At 42.8% G+C, this 22,392-nt stretch overlaps 1 protein-coding gene across 2 annotated transcripts in view; it reads left to right on the top strand.

Moving 5' to 3' along the window:
• The window catches only part of SAMD4A (sterile alpha motif domain containing 4A), a 200,150-nt gene that overhangs the window by 111,043 nt on the left and 66,715 nt on the right, over positions 1-22,392 (top strand). For both annotated transcript variants that reach the window (XM_081141241.1, XM_081141242.1), the window contains one exon: positions 9,245-9,763. In XM_081141241.1, coding sequence (XP_080997367.1) covers positions 9,245-9,763 — 519 coding nt within the window. The remainder of the gene's footprint in view (positions 1-9,244; positions 9,764-22,392) is intronic.

Raw genomic sequence — 22,392 nt, forward strand, 5'->3', positions numbered from 1 at the left:
ATGAGTGTGAGTGACCCTATGATGGAAGGGCGTCCTGTCCAGGGTCGGTGCCCGCCTTGCACCCTGAGCTCCTAGGATAGGCTCCAGCCACCCACTACCCTGAACTGGAACAAGCAGGTTGGAAAAGAATTATCTTATTTGTTTTTATTAATGTTTCTTAAATGTATGTACAGTTCACATTTATTTCAGTGTTTAATGTAACAAGCATTTTGGGTCTTAATTTAGAAGATTTGTGATATATTTCCGACCAGAAATTTGTGGTCGGAACTTAACTCTTGTTTATATCAATTAGCGGATGGTAAAATTGGTTTCATTCTACGTCGCTTTGATTAAATTCACAGTTTCCAAGAACCTATCGCCGATGTTAAATGAGGACTTACAGTAGCAGTATGAAGCGTGCTTCTCCCCTTTGCGAGGTCGGCAGGAGAATTGCTAATTCATTATTTTGAATCGCTATTGGAGAGTCATTTTGTGGTGTGTGGGGTTTTGTCGGCGGTGGCCTGGGAGTGCGAGAGCGGCACTGGAGATTAGTGAGTGGGAAAGCTTCCTGCTTTTAGAGCATTTATAGCCGCTCCTCTGAGGGGTTTTTGGTATAAAAAACTAGCTGAATGTGGTTTGCAAGGATTTGTCTTGCATTTGTCAAGAGTAAGGGTAACATTCTCTTCATCTCTAGTTTATACGACCCTTAGGAGACCTGTTCCTATGAGGTCTTATTAGAACATAATCACTTGTGGCTAAAACATTTGGACATACAACTGCCTTAACACAATTCTGTTGGCATTGGTTTTCTTTCTTCAACAGATGTTTGCAAGAGTGTATTAAATACACTCGATTCTGCTGTCTCAGCCTCTCAGATCTTTATCATGTAGATTACTTTAATTGGTGTCAGTTACAATCAGGACAAGTACCCATTATGCTTTTGTTTTCTAGCACACAGCGAAATTTTCCATCCTAAACAGAATATTGGGAAGGGGAATGTAGTAAAGATTTTGAAAATTGAGCTAATCATTTTATTTTCCTCCTTTATATGTTCTTGTTTTTATTTGCCGTTAAAGCTAAAAGTGATCAGAATTCTGCAGAGTTAAAAGAGAAAGGTGACTGAATAGTTTTGGGTGACAGTTGGTACCCACTATTGTTTGCAGGTCACCCAGTCCATCGGTCTTCATCTAAAAAAAATTTCTAGCAAGTGCCTAAGATTTGGACTAAGAAACCCTAAAGTTTAATAAACCACTATTAAACAAAATGCTTGGCATGATTCTATGTAGCCACTAAAAATGTGATTAAAAAGGAAATGTGGAGACAACTCCGCTACCTTCATAGAGCTTATGGTCTAGTAGAGAAACACAGAAAATAAATGATCCACATGACCAGTACTATAGAGAAAAATAAAGCAGGGTGGGGGGGATAAGGGAATGTAGGATGAGGGGGTGATGTGGGCAGTTTAAAATACTGTGGACAGAGGAAGTCTCACCAAGAAGGTAGCATTGGTGCAGACAGAACTGAGGGGAGCTAAATGTGGATCTTGGGGAAAAGCAGTTTAGGCAGAGGAAAGAACAAACACAAAGGTTGGGAGGTAGATACAGGTCTAGAATGTTAAAGGAACATCAAAGGAAGTCAGAATGGACTGAAATGAATGAGGGACATATCAGGGATGGGGGTCTAGATCATAGAGGGGCCGACAGGCCATTTATGGCTCTTACTCAGTATAAGATGGGAAACCATTGGAATATTTGATCAGAGAAATGACATGACATATCTCCTAGTATATCTGGTTGATCATCAGCTGGGGGTGGGTAAAATGCAGAAATTTGGTGAGAGGTAGACAGATTCTGGATATATTTTGGAGATTGGGTAGACAGGATTTGTTGACATTAAATATAGGACGTGAGAGAAACAATTGTCAAGGATACTCCAAGGTTTCAACCCGAGCAAATAAATAAATAGATGGAAAAGTCATTTGCTGAGCTAGGGATGACAAAGGAGCAGATCTAGTGAATAAGAGCACGTGTTCAGTTTCGGACATGTTAATTTTGAGATCATCTGAGCATATATGAGTCTGAAGCTCAGAATGAGACCTAGGCTAGAGGTACAGATGTGGGGAGCAAGGCCAGAGGTCAGAACTGAAGCAAGTGGGTTAGGGAGCTGGCCTATTTTATGTGCCTGCTGTGAATGGGCAGCCTCAGACTATAAGAGTTGGTCATGGCCAGGAGAAGGGTAGAAGTCTGAAGGTCAATCCCAACCCTAATTTGAGCCCTTAGCTGACATTTCAGGACTAATTCACTGTTGGCCTGAGGTCCTTCAGGAGCAAAAGAGTCCCCCTTGATCACTCAGGCATGCCAGTACTACCCAGGAAAAAAGTGACCAAGATGGAAAGTCCTCATTGAAGAGATGACCAGATCCCTCTGGAGCAGCAAGTGGGTCACTGTAGGTGTTGGGACCAGAGTTTCCTGGTTCTTGCCCTTTGAGGATGGTCACATGCTTATGAATGGCCAGTATCTAACAGCCTTCATGCTCTCAAAGAAAGCTCCAGTGGTTATAATAGGCCATGGAGTCCACTCCATAGATGCCTGCCTTTTCTAGTGAATTCAAGGGGTAGTAGCATTTTGAGTGATTTTTACCAAGTTAACTATTGCTGCGTAACAAATTACCCCAAAACTTAACTTAATGGCTTCACATAATAACATTTATCTTAGTTTTCTGAGGGTCAGAAATTTGGGACAGCTTAGCTGGGTAGTTCTGGCTTAAGGTCTTTCATGAAGTTGTCAGAAGCTGGAGATTCCACTTCTGAGTGGCTCACTCCCATTGCTGGCAGTTGGTATTGGCTGCTATTAGGAGGCCTGAGTTCCTCCCCACATGGGCCTCTCCCAGGGCTGCCTGAGTGTCTTCATACTTAGTGTGGCTAGCTTTCCCCAGAGCAAGTGAACCGAGAGAGTGAGGTGGAAGCTGCAATGCCTTTTATGACCTAGTCTCAGAACACCACCCCCACACTCTTGATCATGTGGAACTGCTCAGGTTCCTTGTGGGAAGAGAGTACACAAGGGCCTGAAAACCAGGGGCCCATCTCAGAAGCCAGCAATCACCCTCCTTGGAAATAGGGAGAAGGTTCCTATTTTTTTAATCCTTTGTCTGCTCTAAGCACGACTTGTAGCTGTAGGAGCTGTCACTCCATACTATTTAGGTCCCCCATCACCAGTGGTCTAATCCATATCTCTTGCAGGGCTCCACCAAATTATGGGGTTGTTTCTCTAGTCATCTCAAACACAAGAAAGTGCCTTGGGAGACAGTAGGCAAGTACAGGTGCCAACACAAGAATCCCACTGTTTGCCATGAGCATTTGCCATTTTTCCCCCTGATTTTTTTTCAGGTGCCCTGTCAGCTCATCAAATACATAGTGTGAGGTGTTACCACTGGCCATCTGTCCTTGAGTTGTGCAGAGTTGCACTGTTTAGAAGCCTTTATTACATGACATGTCTAGGATTGAGTTTGTACCACAAATTCTTCCAAGGAACATTTGACCACTTAAGACCACAAGTATTCCCTCCTTTTAGCACATTTACTTAATATATACTTCTTGTATATGTGAACTTAATTTCCAAACATTTCTTGCATGAGCAAATTGCCTAAATACACTGGTGAGATGGTAAATGTTATTAAACTGAAAACAAGGGTATAATAAAATAGCAATTTCAGGGTAATTTACTAACAACTGGAGCCCTTAAACATTGACATACTGTTGTGTAGTACCATTGTGTAGTAATAATACCAGACTTGGCATTTAAACATACTCTTTGTCACTCCAAGAATCATTGAGACAGTTTCCTAATCCTCATGGTCCTTAATTATAGCTCTTCTAAGATTTTTTTTACTACTCCTTGTCACTGGTTTATAAATTATAAATCATTAACTTTTACCCTCGTAAAACATCCAGCAAACTCTTACATCTCTGGTATTTATCCAAAGAAATAATAGAGTATTCAGAGAAAGTAATAGAGGTGAGTTGGCATCACTGAACCTTGCTGTTCTTGGACTTCCATTCTGGCAGACTGTCTGCTGAATAGAACAATTTTGGGGTGGATAATAATAGAAACTGCCTCGCAGAAGTGATCAATTAATTGAAAATTTTGAGGATGCTTGGGTCTTCTCCAATAAGGAGAATCCATTGAATGCACATCTCAGTAAAAGCCCTTTTCTCTCTGGAAGATGGTGTGGATGCCACAAAGAAGGCCAGTGGGCAGCTGGGCAGGACTGAGCCTTTATGTATCAAGTCCCCACATGTAGGACCTGGCTTCTGTTTGAAGATGGAGACGCTCACTCTCATCAGTGCCCTGGGGATGCTCACCCTGAGAGATTGATGCAGTACTAACTAGAAAGTAAGGAAGTAGAGCCTGCAATGCTGGCTTACTAATTTGCCAGGAGGAGCCATCATCAGAGGGACTGGATGTACTCAAAGTCCATATAATCAGCGCAGCAAGGCCACAACAGGGAGCCAGATCATAATCAGAAGCCATCTATTAAGTTGCCCTGAAAAATCATCATCACAGAATCTAGAAATACCTCCAGTTTGTGTGATCAGTTCATTCTTCCCCTGAAGGTACCTGGGAAGTGAAATCATAGTCCAAAGGTGGTTTGGTGAGGGGATAATCAGGATGAGGGAGGTTAAGTGAGACTAAGTGGCAACAGGTTAGCTTCATGAGTTCATTTCTCATTGAGAATGACTTTGCCTGAAAGACTGAACTACTGAAAGCCAAATGCCTAAAACTTCCTTTTTTCTAGAGGGGCACTTGGATAGGTGGATTAGTTTAATTATCTTTGGCCACACAACAAGGTACCCAAAATTTAGCAGCTTAAAACAACAATGAACATGTTATCACACACGGTCTGTGGATTAGTAATATGGGTGATTCTAGCTCAGTGTCCCTCAAAATGTTGTCTGGAGTGCAGCCATCTGAAGACTGAGCCAGTGCTGGGAGTTCTGCTCTGAAGATGGTTCCCTTACATTACTGGCAGGTTGGTGCTGACTGTTGGCAGGAGGTCCCTGTTCCTCACCACCAAGAGCTCCCCCTGTTGGGTTGCTTGAGTGTCCACACAGCATGGCAGCTGACTTCCCCCAGAGTGAATAACCCAAGAGAGCAAGGCAAAAGCTGCAGTGCCTTTTATTACCTAATCATGAAGTCACACAGTCACTGTACTTTCTATTTGCTGGAAGTGACTCAGCAGGTCCAGTCTTCACTCAGAGGGAAGGGAATTAATTAGGCTCCACCTTTTGGAGAGGAGTGTCAAGGAAATTGTAGACTATTTTAAAACCACAATAGGTATCACCTACATTGTCTCTGTAATTCTTTTTTTTCTACATTTCAATAGCTGACCAACTCTTCTGATCTATGTACTCTATTGATATATTTACATTATTATATTTATAAAGATAATACACATATACTAATTTTATATGTAATTATGTATGTATATAATTATATATACTATAAATAGTAATGTATTTAGCTCATATCCAAGCTTTTCTAGCATGATAACCCTTATGCGTCTTATGCTAATTTGCATACTCCAGCCACCTCACTAGCCAAGGGACCTGGGACAAGTTCCTTGACCTCTCTGTGCCTCTTTGTGTCCTTATTTGTAAGATAAGACTATAGGACCTACCTCCTGAGCTTCTTGTGAGGGTTCAATGAGTAATATGACAGCACTTAGAAGAGTGCCTGGCATACAGGAAACATGCGGTACTGTTAGCTAGCAGCCTGGCTGCTGTAGCAGTAACAGAAACAGTCTGATCCAGGAGGCGTAGCTACCCCTCAGAAGGCAGTAGCAGGTAAACAAAAGTCATAGTTGTCTTCCTGGCCGTGTCACAGCCCCACACCATCCAAGCACTGTCCCAAGGATAGAGGAAGAACTGTTTCAGGCCTGGAAGGGACCGGGGCCAGCAGCCTCTCGCTTCCCTTTCCTCTTTGCTATGCTTGTTGCTCCCCTGGAACCCAGGTTACTACCTGGCAGACAGGGCTTGCATGGACATAACATATTTAGTTTGTACTCCGAGTCCTATTTATGCTTTGTTTTTGTTGCTGATTTTTTTTTAGACTGACCTTTTGTGGAAGGGTACAATATCCAAATGGGAAGTGACCTAGCAGAAAGTGAGGGAGTTCCTTCGCCCCATGAATTTTTCTTCAAGGTTGTTCCCAAATTTTATTTTTAAACACATTTTTTCCAGGGCGTACACTAACCACATTTGATCAGTGTTGGCGTCGGACAGAGAGTCATCTTCCCCTCAGGCCCTTTTGCTTCTTGCCGGTGCCTCTCGAGCAACTTGGGCTTAATGATGAGTGTGCTCATCCCAAGCATATTCCTGATTTATAACAAGCCGGGTGTTTGCTGAAAAAGTATTGATGAGAAATTTAGGGTTGGCGCTTTTTTCATCTCACAGAGTGACTTAAAGGGAGGCTATACCTAGTGGAATGCATAAGGGTTGCCTTGTGTCAGGTGGCAGCTAGCTAAATATAGAATCAGGGAGCCGGGAGGGACCTGCCGAGGTCATCTATGTCCTCCCACCCGCCTCCCCATCTGAATGGCTCTAGTCCTGTGCTAGCAGTTTAGTAGCCACCAGCCACACGTGGCTTCTGAGCACTTCGGCTGTGGCTAGTCCATGCTGAGATGTGCTGTTGGTGGTAAAATACATCCTGCATTTCAAAGACTTAGTTAATACAATGAAAATGTTTCATCAGTAATTTTAGGTTAATTGCAAGTTGAAATAACAATATTTTGATATATTGGATTAAGTAACATATATCATTGAAGTTAATTTCACCTCCTTTATTTATTTTTTTTACTTTGTATACTAGGAGATTTAAAATTCCTTATGTGGAATTCCATATTATATTTCTATCTGCTTCCTAGACCACCTAGCTCTCCTCTTCAGGCCCCCAGGACAGACCGGAGAGCCTTTCTCGGGACTCCCCTGGGTCTTTCACTCTGGCGCTTGGTTCTTCTCACATCCCATCTTAATCTCTCCCGCTTCAGCCTGAAGACTTCCACTTCCAACAGTTGGCTGTTCATCTCCTTATGAGATGTACACTGGAAAGGAGTCAAGCACCTCTTCATATTGTTCTATTATAAGCTTAATACCCCCATGTTCTTTTACCTTTTGACTTTGTACCCCTTTTCCAACTCTGATGGTGTTTCATGACCTTCCCTGGGTCATCTCCAGTCAATTATTTTTAAAACTCACTATACAAAACCACCCAATAGCACTCTACTGTGGGCCTGATTAATGCAGAGAGAAGTAGAAGGAATCATTTCCACCATCAAGTACTTGCATGGTTTTTCTGATACATTACCTCATTTAATCCTACGACACAAGGAGAGCACATGCTCTTGGTAACACTCTTGACTGATGAGGGAGTTGAGGCTCAGAGACGTTAAGTAATTAATTGACCAAGGTTCTGCTCAAATTAAGTGGCAGATCTGGGATTCGTGCCCAGTGTTGCCTGACTCGAAAGCCTTTATTTTTTCATTACAGACCTCGCCTGATACTTTTCTCTGAATACACCCTTGTGGTCCTGAGAGACCTTAGAGTACACGGCTGATACATTTGCAACTTATGGTCAGTGATGCCTCTGGAGTTTATTCTGATGTTTGTGCCTTGCTAGCATTGTGAAGCCCTTCTGCTAAATTCCAGAAACCCTTTTTCAACCCTGCAGATACTGTGTGAAAGCCAGTGGGACTGCCTGTCCTTGTAGGGTCATCAGTGGGCCAGAGTTGAGGTCTCCAGGTGTCTGGAATGGCTTTTCTAGAAGGGAGCTTTCTTTCCTGTGGCCCCAGGTCCTGTGGATAACTATCAGTCCCCAGAACAAGCTACTTCTCAAAGGCCAATCAAGGCGAAGTGCACTGTTTACCCATGTTTACCTAAAGGCAACAAGTTTGTGTTTTGATCAGAAGGGATAAGAAGGATCCTTTTGAGTGTGTTAAAAACAGATCTTCATTTTGAAGGCATTATTCAAAATGAAACAAACCAGTCACAAAAGGACAAATACTGTGTGATTCCACTTATATGTGATCCCCAGAGTAGTCAAAGTCACAGAGACAGGAAATAGAATGGTGGTTGCCAGGGGATGGGGGGAGGAGGGGACGGGGACTTATTGTTTAATGAGCACAGAGTTTCAGGTTGGGAAGATGAAAAAGAAATCTGGAGGTGAATGAATGGTGATGATGGTTGCGTGACATTGTGAATGGACTTAATGTCACTGAACTGTACACTTAAAAAATGGTTAAAATGGGCCTGGCTGGTGTGGCTCAGTTGGTTGGGCATCGTCCTGTGCACCAAAAGGTTGCTGGTTCGATTACTGGTCAGGGCACATGCCCAGGTTGCGGGCTTGATCCCCAACGGGGCATGCAGGAGGCAGCCGATCAATGTTTCTCTCTCTGTCTCCCTCTCCTTTCCTGTCTCTCTAAAAAAATCAATAAGCTATTGTTTAAAAAATGGTTAGAATGGTAAATATAATGTTATATATATTTTACCACAATAGAAATAACCAAACAGATCTTGTGTACCTAGAGAAAAAGAGCTTGCTTCCGCGCGTGGTCAGAGGCGGGCCTCGGGTCCATTGCTCCTTTGAGACTTGAGCTCACAGTCGTTTTCTGAGTCAGCTTCTCGTACGCAAGGTACAGGCTGACTTCACGAGGGTGAGGGGAGTCCTTTTTCTTTTCTTGACAGGTTCTCAATCTAAGAAGTTCTACCAACTTCACACAAATGCTTTTCCCAGGTCTCAAACCACTTTTCCACAGATGTCTGGAGCTGGGGGTGGGGGTGGGAAGCAAGCTTGTCCTCACGGGCTCAGGTATATGGATCCTTGATTATACTTGCTTTTTATAGAGATTTTCTTCTCCTAGCTCCCCCTCCCCCGTCTATCTGAGGATGTGGCTAGGCTTTTCTAAGAAAAAATACACATAAGCACAAAAAAAACAGTACTGTAATTCTGTAGTTGTAGCCTCTTTGGAGACCGAAATGAGAATTAGACTGAGGACCCACACATCTAAGAACGTTTGCCCCGTGTTTCACTGAAGTCACTGCCCCCTGACAACCTGAGGTCAGTTTTCCAATCCGATGCAGGGGCTGTTTTGAGAGAATTTAGCCAGGGTACATAGACTGGGACGCTAATCCACAGGCATTCTCTTTACAGTGTGGTGTTCTGTGTCATTGTGGCTGTGTTTACTTATTTGCCCTGTATATTTTTCTTTCTAGGAATCATTAACCAATGGCAACAGGAATCCAAGGATAAAGTGATTTCCCTCCTGTTAACTCACCTGCCTTTGCTGAAGCCAGGAAACCTCGACGCAAAAGTAGAGTATATGAAACTGCTGCCCAAAATCCTGGCGCACTCTATTGAACACAACCAGCACATCGAGGAGAGCAGGCAGCTGCTGTCCTATGCTTTGATACATCCGGCCACCTCCTTGGAAGACCGCAGTGCTTTAGCCATGTGGCTGAATCACTTGGAGGACCGCACATCAACCAGCTTCGGTGGCCAGAACCGAGGCCGCTCGGACTCTGTGGATTATGGGCAGACGCACTACTATCACCAAAGACAGAACTCCGACGACAAGCTCAATGGGTGGCAGAACTCTCGGGATTCTGGGATTTGCATCAACGCCTCCAACTGGCAGGACAAAAGTCTGGGGTGTGAGAACGGCCATGTGCCCCTCTACTCCTCCTCATCCGTCCCCACCACAATCAATACGATCGGAACCAGCACAAGTACAAGTAAGTCCCCTGGAAGCCCTTTGGCGCAGTCTGGTTTGGCGACTTGCTGTGTGTGGCATGCCTGCTGGGAATGTCTGCTCTGAGCACCGGTAACCCCGGGAGAGAAGGGCTGATTGGAATTGGCTGTGGGAAAGGGGTCTTTGGACCCCACCTTTGTTGCTCTTTTGACTCTGGAAGGATGAAATGCTGGGCAGGTAAAAATGATTGATGGTCCAAATTTGGGTTACAAATAGATTTTTTAAAATTTAAAAATAAGAATAAGTGATAAAAGAAGGAAACATCCTGTTTCCACAAATAGAAATGCCTTTCATCCACGTGTCTTTCACCCCCGGGTCTTTGGATTTGCCAAGATGCTGTTATGTGTGATTTTCCAAACCTCAGTCTAACCCCTGGTTAACCAGACAGCCTCATGGGCTTTGTGCATTTTCTCTTTTTTCCCTCTTTCTTTTTACCTTTTTTTTAAATTTAAATTTCACCCTGGAATGTTCCCTCCCTTGCATTTCCTGGTGTTATCCCCTGTTGTTGGGGGCACTTTCCTCCTGGCCAGGGGGAGCAGGTTTGCTAACTGAGAATGCCGCTCTGTGCTGTGGCCTGGTGTGAATGCTGTGTGGCCTTGTCTCGCTCAGTCTAACCCCTTAGGAGGTGGGTCAGGACCTGCTTTGCAGGGGGCAGGGAGTAAAGGACAACCTCCTGCTCTTTTGACCATGAAAGCAAAGTACCCGCTGACAGCTGGGCCTAAGGCTGGAGTCTTCTTAAAATGCCCTTGGTGCTTCTACAAAGTAGCAACTGGGGAAGAGTGGGCGGTCACCAAACAGAAGTCCTTGATGCTAGTTTGCGTGTGTCTGTGAATACAGTCTCAGTGCTGAGATGACTTTCTCGGGTGGGGGGGGAGCTTCTGCTGTTAGAACTCATGTGCCTGCCAATATGCAGGAACCCCCACCTAAAAGATAGAAGAGTATTAAGAATTGGAAGGCTTCTTGGCCTTTACCTCCACTTGGATCATTTGGCTAATGGGCCTTTTAAAATGGTTTTCTCACATATGGAGGAGTGTTGACTGTAACTCAATTGAAACAGTACCTTAGTGAAGTAACCAAGGAAATACCTAAGATACTGCATTGATGATGCTACAGTATTAGGCTTTAAATTCTTTTTTCTGTTTACATTTAGATATCAATAACTTGCACATTTTGAGAATTAGGTGATTATTACATCATTAATTTATTATGCCAGAGATTCTGGTGATGGACTAGTCTTTTTCACTGACTAGTAATCTGGGGAGCAGTTTGGCTAGCCTCTGTGTGATGAGAATGATGGCTGGGGCTGTGAGAGCAGACAGTGCAGGCTGGGGTGACGGAGCTGCTTGGCCCAGGCTTCCTGGGTCAGTGACAGAATCTAGTAATTGTTACAAAACTCTTTGCTAGTGGGAGAGACTTAAGCTCTGATCCACTTGCCTTCTCAAAACTTGGTCTTTTGCATTGTAAAGTGTTGATTTGATGTCATTTGTCTTGAAACCTGTCTTGGGTCACCACATTTCTTTCTCTACTGATTTACACATTCAGGGTTTGGTCTTGACAAGATTAGCACCTTTGAGATAGTATCAAATTGTAGTTAGCAGGTACTTTTATTCTTCACTGTGGCCACCCAGCTTCACAGAGAGGAGGAAATACAGAGGTGACTGTCATGGCCTCCCAGATTTTTGGGTCTCTGTGTAGTACTTGAGTAGAAAAGGACCTGAAGATTTAATAAGATAACTAGATTGCGTATCGCAGGAAAGAGAAAAGAGTCGGAGCCCTGTTCCAGAGCAAAGAAGAGCTTAGATCTCTCCTCCATAAAGTTTCATTCAAACACTTAGGCCATGTCAACATTTGTATTTCAGTAATATCTCTTTAACAAAACATTAATGTCATTGCTTTATTTTCTTCTGCATTGTCTACAGAGGCTAAACTGTGTTTGTCAAAACTGCAAACCTTTGGGGTCATTCATTCACTCATGCCTCTCTCAAATATATCCTGAGCACTTGGGAGGCAGCTTGACCAAGTGGAAAAAGCAAGGACTTTGATGTCCACGCCCTCCTGGGGTAAAATGTCAGATCTACAATTTGTTCGCTACAAGTTGGCCACACATTACTTAACCTTGCGGAGCAAGGTCTCTAGCTGTAAAGTGGGAACATCCATATCTACCTTCAAGGGCTGTGGTGAGGCTGAATGAGATTGTGCGTGTAATTGCCCATCCCTGGCCAGAGCTGGCAGCAGTAAGTGTCTGCTAAGTGAATAGAAGGCAGAGACTAGGAAAGACAGTGAGGAGCGAAGTGCAAACACGGTATGCAGACACTGTCCTCTTTTGCATCCTCTGATGGTCACCTGATTAAAGCACCTTTCCCGAGCCCCGCCGTGCAGAGTGGTCCAGTGGGCCTTTCGGCCTTTCACTGCAATACAGAAGGGCTTAGACTAAAGGCGGGCCTCTTCTACTACATTGAAGAGCTGCATTTCTCCTTTCAAAGTGGAAAAAATATTGGCACAAAACAACCTGATTGTAAGTAAAGAACTGAAATCAATTAGTGCTTCAAATCCTCAAATTATCACCCACATTAATGACAGTTAATGAAAAGAAGCTAATCACCCCCTTACGGTTTTTTGTTTTTAACCTTGGTCAACTCCACTAATATTTTATTCCTTTGGTCATTGTACTCCAGCAAAATGCCGTAGCATTCGTGGCCTCCTCCCTGTGTGAATGCTGAATCATGCAACTTCCCCACAAACACTTGTTTCATATCTATAGAGGCTTATCGCTGTGTTCGAGCCCGTGGGAATACAAGGGAGCTTAAGGAAAGCATTTCCCCCTTCAGGGAGCCTATAACTACGAGGAGAAAGAAGACGTATCAATCAGCCTCCCAATTACAAATTAAATGTTCCCTTTTCCTCAGACTTTTATCCACAGAAATTTTACATAACAGTCCATGAGTTACATAAAAATGTAGTTTAAAAAAACCTCTAAGAGCTGCCACAAGGCAATATAGGGTTGTTTCAGCTGAATGGGGAGGGGTCTATTGTAAGTTACTGTGAATGTAGGGAATGGCGAAATCCTTGTGAACTGAAGGGTCAGGAAAGCCTTGCAGAGGAAATCGGAAGTGCACTAGGAGGGACATTTAGAGAGGAGGGGAGGGGAGGGCACAGGGTAGGAATATGCATTGTGACAAAGCAGTAGAGGTCATAGTGTGCAGGCAGGTTAGAGTGCGAGGAGGAAGGAGAGGTTCAGGAAGGAAAGGGCAGTGGGTAAAGGGAATAAAAGTAGACCAAGGGAAGGGATCTGAGAGCCCTGAAGAGGCCAAGCATAACAACATATGGGAGTGACGTGAGCGACATTGTAAGGGGTACTGGTCTGCGGACAGACCAGGTAGAGAGCAAGCGGTGAGTGCAGGTCAGTGAGTTTAAAGTCTCAGTTGTGAGGTAATAAAAGTAGCATTAGCTATGGAGCAGAGGAATGGGTACTAGAAATGTTCCTAGGTGGAATTATTAGGATTAGGACTCAGTATTAATTTGGACATACATTATTGATTCATATATTTGTTCGTTCACTTAGAGAATGAATGTTCATTGAACACCAGTGTATGCCTGTCCTACTCAAGACACTCAGTCATTGGACAAGACAAAGCTGCCCCCCCTCGTGGAGCTTGCAGTCCAGTGTATATAAATTGTAGTACATAAGTGAGTTATATAGTGTGCTGGACATTAAGTGACATGGAAATGAGAAAAAGACTAGGATCAGCAGGATCAGATCTACCCGGTGAGGTGGTTATAGTATTAAATAGGATGATCAGAGTAGACCTCATTGAGAAGGTGATGAGCGAGCAAAGGCTTGAAGGAGGCGAGGTGGCTAGCCAAGTGCTGTCTGGGGGAGGCAGAGAAAAAGCTGGAGCAAAGATCCCAAGAGAGAGGAGCGCCAGCCTGTTTCGGGAAAAGCAAGAAAGCCCGTGACTGAAAGGGAGTGAGTGAGAATGGCAGTGGTGGGAGTTACAGAGGCAGTGGGGAGGGACAGATCCTACAGGGCATGTAGGTCATCACAAGGACTTTGACTTTCTCTCAATAAACCAGGAAGCCATTGGAGGATTTGGGGCAGATGAGTGATGTAATCTGACTCACATTTTAAAGAGGTCACTTTGGCTGCTGTCTTAAGAATAGATTATACCAGGGCAAGGACAAAAACACAAAGAACAGTTAAGAGGCTATTGCAGTAATCTACACAAGACACTGATGACTCAGACCTAGATAGCCACTGTAGAAAGGGGCAGGGGGAGACCAGGTCAGAGTCTAGATATATTTTGAAAGTATAGCCAACAAGATTTCCTGACAGAATAAATGAGGGGTGTGAGGGAGAGAATTCAAAAAGGACTTCAGGGTTTTTTGCTTATACAACTAGAAGGATGGCATTGCCATTAGTTGAGATAAGGATGCCCCTATTTATTGAATAGGTTTCAAGGTTGGGAGTTCAAAGTCATACGTGATGTGTTTGCATGTCTGTTAGACAATCAGAGGTGTCTAGTAGGCAGTTGTATTTATGAGTATGTAGTTTGGGAGAGAGGACTGATCTGAGATAGACATTTGGGAGTTACCAGCACATGGGAGGTATTTAAAGCTATAAAACTAATTGAGATTACCAACATAGAGATGTACATAGAGAAGACAAAGGACCAACCCTGGGTACATCAACAGGAAGGCTAGAAACAGACAAGGGAGCAGCAAAAGACACTAAGGAGAAACCATTGAAGCTGGCAAAACACCAAGAGTCTAGTCTGTCTTTCAAGGCAAATGAAGAAAATGTTTCAAGGAAGAAAGAGTGATCAACTGAATAAAATCCTACTGATAGGTCAAATGAGATGAGCACTAAGAATTAATGCAGGAGGGGTATTAGATATAAACTGGGAGTACTTCGCACATGATAGGCATTTAAGGGATGAAGAAAGTTGTGATTCTAAAGAGATAAGAGGCAAGATAGGGAGAGAAACTAGCTACAAGCTTGGTTGTGGATATATATTGACATTGAGAAGGTGCTGGAATGTTGAGGTCAAGAAAAATGTTTAGAAGGCATTAAAAATAGATGATGGAGCCACACAGAGTTTTTGAAGGAAGGAATTAGGATAAGATTAAGAGTAAGGGGCAAAAACTAGTCCTAATATAACAAAGATCAACCTATTTTCATCCATCTACCAGGGGTGGGCAACGTCTGGCCTGCGGGCCATATACATCCCACAAAATCATTTGGTCTGGCCCAGCCAAGGCCTCACCAAAGAGAAGCAGTTCCAGCCATCACATTAGGGGTGAGTTAATTAAATGTTTGACCAAATATAGGGAGCTGATTTTTAAATTGATAATTTTGTATGGCCCACGAATGATGTTATAAATACCCAAATATCCCTTGGCAGAAAAAATGTTCCCCACCCCTGAGACAGACGTTAAATCAAGTGAAATCTTTTAGGCCTTTACTTCCATGAGATAAGAGAAGTAGGGGCTGGGGCCTGCCGAGAAGTCTGTTAAGCAACATATTGAATAGCACCAGAAGAGAGGAAAAAATGTATTTTCCATGCCTCGCTAGTCAGGAGGCATGACTAAGTGCGAGAATGTACAAATTGTTCATCATAAGCCTGCGGACCAGAAAGGACCAAGGTACTGGCTGTCACAAGCCATGCACAGGTCTTGGTGAACTTGGTTTCGGCCATCGCAAGCAATTCCAGACATATGGTGCATAGAACCTGGCTTAGCATCTCTAGGTTTGCTTCTGGGCTGGTCTGCTACTGAAAAAGTAAACCATTCAGAAAAAGAACAATCTCTCCTGGCTTTCTTAAGGGCCCTCAGCATCCCCTGTGTGGAGGCCCATGCCACTGGCCTCGCCCAGACTGCCTTTCTAACTATTTTCCACTCTTCACTAGCACACTGGGACCTGGAGAGAAACTCGTTTCTATTCCAATCAATGCAATCCTTGATTTTTTGTTAGCATTCTTTACATTTGGATTTGAAAATATGCTGACCTTTGCTAGCCTGGTATGAAGCAAGACTCAGAAACTGTGGGTATCAAAAATTATTCCACAATGCTTCATTTGAATGCTCCCTTCTACAGTCTTATGGTACAACTTGGAACCTTAGTATTTCTTTTATTAATTTCAATTGATTTTTCTGATGATAAAAACAATGGATTAAAAAAAAATTGGTACCATAGATCATAAAAAGTAAATTAACAGCAATAGTATACAATGACATAGTGTTTACTACATGCTGGGTGCTGTCCAAAACCCTTTACGTAAACATTAACTCACTTAATCCTCATAACCCCATGATATGGCTATTATGGTTATCCCCATCTGACAGATGAGCAAATAGGCACAGAGCAGCTAAGTAACTTGTCAGATTAACAAAGTAGATGAACTGGGGTTTGAACCCAGGCAGTCAGGCTCGAGCCTGGCTCTGAATTCAAGGTTATGTGCCTCTCCCTCCTGATCCCATCCTCAGAGATGGACTCAATTAGTAGCTACTAGACCCTTGTTTTTCTCTGGCCCTGAGTTTGCTCCCACATAGACCAGCCACCCTGTAGTATCCATGTTTTCCACAGCACACAGATCTAAGACCTGCCCAGCCACTGTTGCTCTGTGACTCCCTGAAGAAGAGCCGTTCCTGTGCTCGCTTTGCATTGACCCATGTACCTCAATGTCAGGCCTTCGCATTCTGTGTCTGTTTTTGGTTGACTCATTTGCCTCCCCTTCCTGATTACAAATTCCTTGGGGACAGGGGTTGTGTCTTTATCTTTCCTGCCCAAAGCCTAGAACACAGACATTTTGGAGATGGCAAATTCCTGGCATGCATTCAGCTGCCACTCTTCCGTGGCAGAGCGTCTCTGTTAGATAATATCTATCGCTTGCTAAGCCCAGATGTGGCCTCCAAATCCCCCTCAATATGTCCCTCGAGGCAGCCACTGTAATTCAATAAGAGATGGCATGTGAGCTAAGCCTGTCTGCCCACCCTGCCATAAATGTTTGCTGAATGGCAGGGACTTAATACATTTCTGGGCTCACTAGGCAGATGCGTATGAAATTAGTGAATTTCCAAAATAAATGAGAAAAATGTCTTTGGGAATTCATGAAATATTTGGTGATAATACTGGTCATTTAGCCTTCTGTCATAATCCTCATAGTGACATTTATTGTTACTCTTGCTTTTTTATATGACTTATTTTACCAATTTGGTCCCAATACTAAGCAGATACATACTATGGTCTTGATTTTGGAGGTGGGTATATGAATTTATACATGTGATAATTTGTACAAAAACTGCTGAGAGCTGAGTAAGGTTTATTATCTTGTTTAATCATATTGTGTTAAGGTCAATTTCCTGGTTTTGATAATACACTATAGTCATGTAAAATGTCACCTTGGAGGAACCTGGGGGATGGGTACATGAGACCTCTGCAATTCCTTATAAACTTATAAATATTTCAAACTTAAAAGTTAAAAAAACAAAACTACTGGGGCATCCAGAGCCTGGATATTTGTTGAGCTTTGGTCTTTGTTTCTTGGCCTTTCTGGGGGGCGGAGGGGTTGTCCATTTATGGAAAGGATGGTGCTCAGCCTCAGGGAGTCCTCACCTGAAGCAACACTACTGTAGCAGGCAAGGTGAGGAGTGGGGGCCACGTGGATCTCAGGGAAGGTGGCTCCTTTGGGAACCACTGATCTGCAACGGAAAAACCCCTCCATGTCCATGGATCGTCCCCTAGGTAGCCAGGGCCAGCTCTTTCCAGGATACCTGTTTGGCTCAAGAAACCCTTCCCTTTTTCTCTGCTCTTCCCATTTTCTTTCAAGGCCACCAGCCACTTCAGACTCATTCTACTTAGACTGCAAAGAACCATCAGCACACAGATATTTAAGGGAAGGAGGGAGGCCACACAGCTTTAGGGAGGCTTGGGAAGAAAAGACGTCTTTGCCAGTGGCCTCCCAGAAACAGAAAAAGATTCTGTTTTGCAGGCTGCAGGTCATCTCCGTCCGAAGCCTTTGGAGCCACTGGTGTCGTTTGGAATACCTTTTAAATTTTCATGGAATTATTTTGTCTTTTACCAACAGACTTTCTTAGTGGAAAATTTCTTCCTCCCCCAAATCTAGCCAACCTGGCATGTAACTGAAAAATTCCATTATTTCCTTAACCCCTCATTTGCTCTTCAAAGAGGTAACTCTAGTTGCTTTGCTTCCTTTGAAAAGCATTTATAACAGCTGGCATGGTATATTTTTAGCTTCAGCTTCCTTCCCCTTTGGGGGAATCTTTTTTAAAGCATGCCACTGGCCTTCCTGACACCACATTGTGAAGATGGCTCAGGGTGTCTTGGAGGACCCAGTATTGCCACTGCCTGACCCTTCTCCCGGTTCCAGAGTCCAAGGATCTTACAGGACTGTGCTTTCTTCACCATGCCTGGTGTTTGTTTTCTGGGGCTTGGGGAAGACAGTCAGAAAAGCACTGTGGTAAACAAGAAGTCTGCTAGTTTATTGTGAGTTGGAGATCTCACTGCTTGGGGAAAATCAACGGCCTGCTTGGGCTACATGTGTTTGGGGTCATAAGGCTGTGCCATCCGTCGCCGATCCAGGAGGATTTTTTTAGACTAATGACAGCGAGGGCTATTAAATACTAGATGAGCTACAGAGGAAGGCAGCAGTGTTTCCAATTCTCCACTGTACTTCAAAAATTGGATAGATTCTGGCTGGAATAAATGGCTTAAATTGGACCAGACTGGAAGAGGGGAGGAACAAGGCGGAGATGGACAGGATGGCTTCTTGAAGACTTTGAGCCCTGTAGTCTTAGGATTTCTATTATTTCACAAGATTTAGTGTCACAGTCTAACAGTGCCTGCTCCACAAACCACTGGGCAAGGAATAATCTAATCTTGCATTTACTTACTTTTTACTTGTCTCACTTTTAAGATTTTCAGGGATAAACTCAGGTTACACTGAGGAAAGTTGTATTATGAATGTAGCATATATGTGTGTGTGTATGTATATATTTAATAGCAAACAAATTAAACCCTAAATTTCATGGTTTCAGGTGAGGGTAAGTCTTAGTGGCAGCAATTACTGTCAACTTGGGATATACTTTCTAACTCTTAAACACTGTAAATATCATTCCTGCCACTCCCTACCCACACCCCAGTCCTCAACATTCTATGCGGTAAAATACAGTATTAGGAAATCTCAGGGATAAGTCAAGTAAGAGAAGGGTATGGAGATAGGGAAGCGAGGCAGGCAGGGGGTTCTGAAATCTGGAATATGCTAGGAAGGATTTTTGTGGATTGGAGAGAGGCTAAAATTCCCAACATACTCTGGGGTAATCATTCTTCACCAAAAATCTGGATGGTCCCCGTAGACAAATTTCGCGACTAGAATTAAAGAGTCGAGCCATGAGAGCACAGGGTTCGCTTTAGAGATTTATTTCACAGCCAACCTTGCGGAGATGCATCCATTCGGAAAAGTCCAGCAAAACCTGTATGGAGCTAGAAGGTTTATATCAGATTATTTTATACTTTAGTTTTTTCCTTTGCAAAGTAAAACACCACAATGCAAAGGGAATTCTGAGGCTATAAGTGGCATTTTAAATATTTGAGTTTGAGGTATAAATGATGAGGCAGCCTTGGTCAAGATCAAGAACATGACTTTGAAGTCAGGCGACTTAGTTTTAAATTCCAGCTCCACCAATAACTAGATTGTGACAATGGACAGATTACTTCACCTCTAAACCTCCTTTCCTCATCTATAAAATTCGAATTAATTTCAGTAGAAGGCCCCATAATTGACTTGATCAGGATGCATAGTTGATGTGTTTATTGCTATAGCCATTTCGAGCAGGGATTTTAAAAAGGCATAAGACCGTATATGATTTTAACTTAAAGCATAAATACATACATTTATGTCCCATCTTTTATGTAGACTTATGACCATCTCTTTGGGCTCCTGACTGTGGCTGTTCTTTGTCTTTACCGCATAAATCACATCCTTGATGCATTATTGTCTGTGATTTCTTTAAAAAAGAACAGGAATTTGAAGACGTTTGCAAAAACAATCAGTACAGAATCTTTCTAAATTATTTTTTTTCTTTTTATAATTTAGCTTATAGTTCTCTCATACCAAATTCAACAGATTTTTAAGCAAAATGATGCATATTTCTAAAGCATGTAATAAAGTTTCTGTGCAGTTAACTTTTTAATAATTTATATATCATCATTGCTGTTATACTTTTTAAATATTACATATTCACCATAATAAGTACACTGGCATAAACAGGTTTGGAAACAAATTCAACTAAGTCTTGGTACACCTACAAGTCAGCTGGTAGGAGCAGAAACACACAAGTAAATTACAGTCCTTAAGGAGTTGATGAGCCATGGGCATCAATAAGTAGTCTAAAGGGACTGGAGAGTACTGTTTGGTCCAGCAAGTTGTTTAAATGAAGAGCAAAGAGAGCTGGTTCTAAGGGCTATTGTGAGGATTAAATGAGAAATCCATGTAATGCACTTGCCGTGGGGAGATGCTCAACAAATGATAGCCCTCATTATTATTTCTCACTGGTTTGTTAATGCGGATACAGGAAGGGGTGCTTCCTCCCTGGTCCAGGCTCTGCATTAAACTAGGGTGTAATGGGCTCCCTGGGGCAGCCTTATGACAAAGCTCCTCCAATATGCTAAACTGAAATCAAGATACTTTACTCAGCTCTACGAAGAGCTGAAGAACCAGCCTTCCACAGATACCAGTATCCCCTTAAGGACTGTTCCAGTGATACATCTTACTAGATACCTTACAGTGACTAGAAAGAAAATTAAAGAAATAGTCAAGAATAGGGTAAAAAATTGTTGATGTTGCTTCTTTGGGATCCATTGCTAACAGGAATAATTTTTTAAATTAGTAGTAAGTGTGAGGATATTGTTTTAATTGATAAAAAAAGATCCTTAACTAACAGAATAGGGATTTATGACAGATAAGGTGATGAGTGTTCTGTGCTGTTATTTTGGGCTGAGTGGATGGAGGAGAATGAGATGCCGAGCAATGTGCTAGGCTAGTCGAAGAAAATTGGCACCTGCCAGAGCCTGGAGGAGATCCTCCTCCTAGTCTCAGCATTAATCACACACTCCATAAGAATATTATGTGATTTTGGTCCCCCTCGTTTTTAGAAGAATGTGAACACCAGTAACTGGTACCTGGAATGTGGATCTGGGAAGTCTGGCAGACAGGGTTTGGGGGGACTTACTTTCCATTCTACCTTTTGAAGTGAGTGCCATGTTAATACCATATATTATCTATTAAAATAAATGGGAGAAAAAAGATATTCTAAAAGAAAAAACGGTAATATAGCCTGGAGTAGTATTAATAGGAAGGGTGCTTGCATGAGTTCCTTGATCTGTGCCATATAGAGAGAAAAGAAAACTGGCAAAGATTACAGGTTAAGATCTTGGTGACAATGAAACTCCAGGGCATGTGGAATCCAAATGTGGATTTTCTATCCTTTCTGAGCTTAAAGATAGAAGAAAAAAAAGAGGCATCACCAGGTTTAGTTGTCCGGTGCCTAGATCTCAGACCCCTTGAAAGCCACTCTGGGGATGGGTTCTTTGGGAAGAAAAGAGGACTGCTTGGAGGTTCTTGGTTTTAAGGGATCTGATCAACATTCAGCACGTTACTGGTGTTCTTCGCATACCACTGCATCAAACATTTCCACAGCGGGAGCAGGGACATGCAGCTTTGGAGCTCTGTCTCAAAAGCTACTACTCATTTTAAATTAAAAACACACAACAACTTTTGCTATATATCCAAGTTAAAATCAAGTTAGATGGGTATCTCTTAGTCCCAGTTTCCCCGAGAGGCAGTCTCGCATCAATGTATAGCTAAGCACCCCGCTTTCTCAGTGGACAAGGGGTGGCAGTGGCAGGCGTTAAGAAACTGAGTGCACTCTCCTAATCTGTCACTAGTCTCAAGTTGTGAAGCATCTGAAAGAGGACATGCCACACACGAGACTCCTTTACACAGTGCCATATTCTTAAAACGTTGCCAGAAATTTTCTTTTTTTTTGAATCAGATAATTTTTCCATTAACAAAAAATATGATTTGGGGTATAAATTGTCTTGGTTTTTAAATAATCTTTAATGACAGGAACTCTTAAAAAATCAAGTTAAGGGCCTCAGATCCTGAGATTCTCTATCAAAGTTAATCAATAAAGTATTTTAAAATAACAAATATTGAAAGGATTTCATCAATATTTGATTTTAGGCATGATAGTTCTCTGATTAGTAAATTGGAATTCTTTAGGTGACTTTCTTTAGGTGGCTTTGGATGGGCAGGGCAGGTGGGCAGCCCTCATTCCCACCTCAGGCTGAGTTTGTAAATGCGGAGTGAATCTTCCTGAATACTTTCTGGGGCTGGAGAGAGCATTGCTGAGGAGAGATGTTGATGTGACGGCTTGGCTAGAATAATGCCTGGGTCTCCATCCACTGGGTGTGTTGGGAGAATGCTGAAGACTGCAACATGCTTGGGAAGTTGGAAGAATTTTGGAGTAGTCATTAGGCCTCAAGGAGCTAGGTTGCGAGAAAGGGAATTATTCACACGTGTTCATCGTTATCCA

Source organism: Miniopterus schreibersii (genome assembly GCF_964146895.1).
Source record: "Miniopterus schreibersii genome assembly, chromosome: 1".
In the NCBI taxonomy this organism is placed as follows: Eukaryota; Metazoa; Chordata; class Mammalia; order Chiroptera; family Miniopteridae; genus Miniopterus; species Miniopterus schreibersii.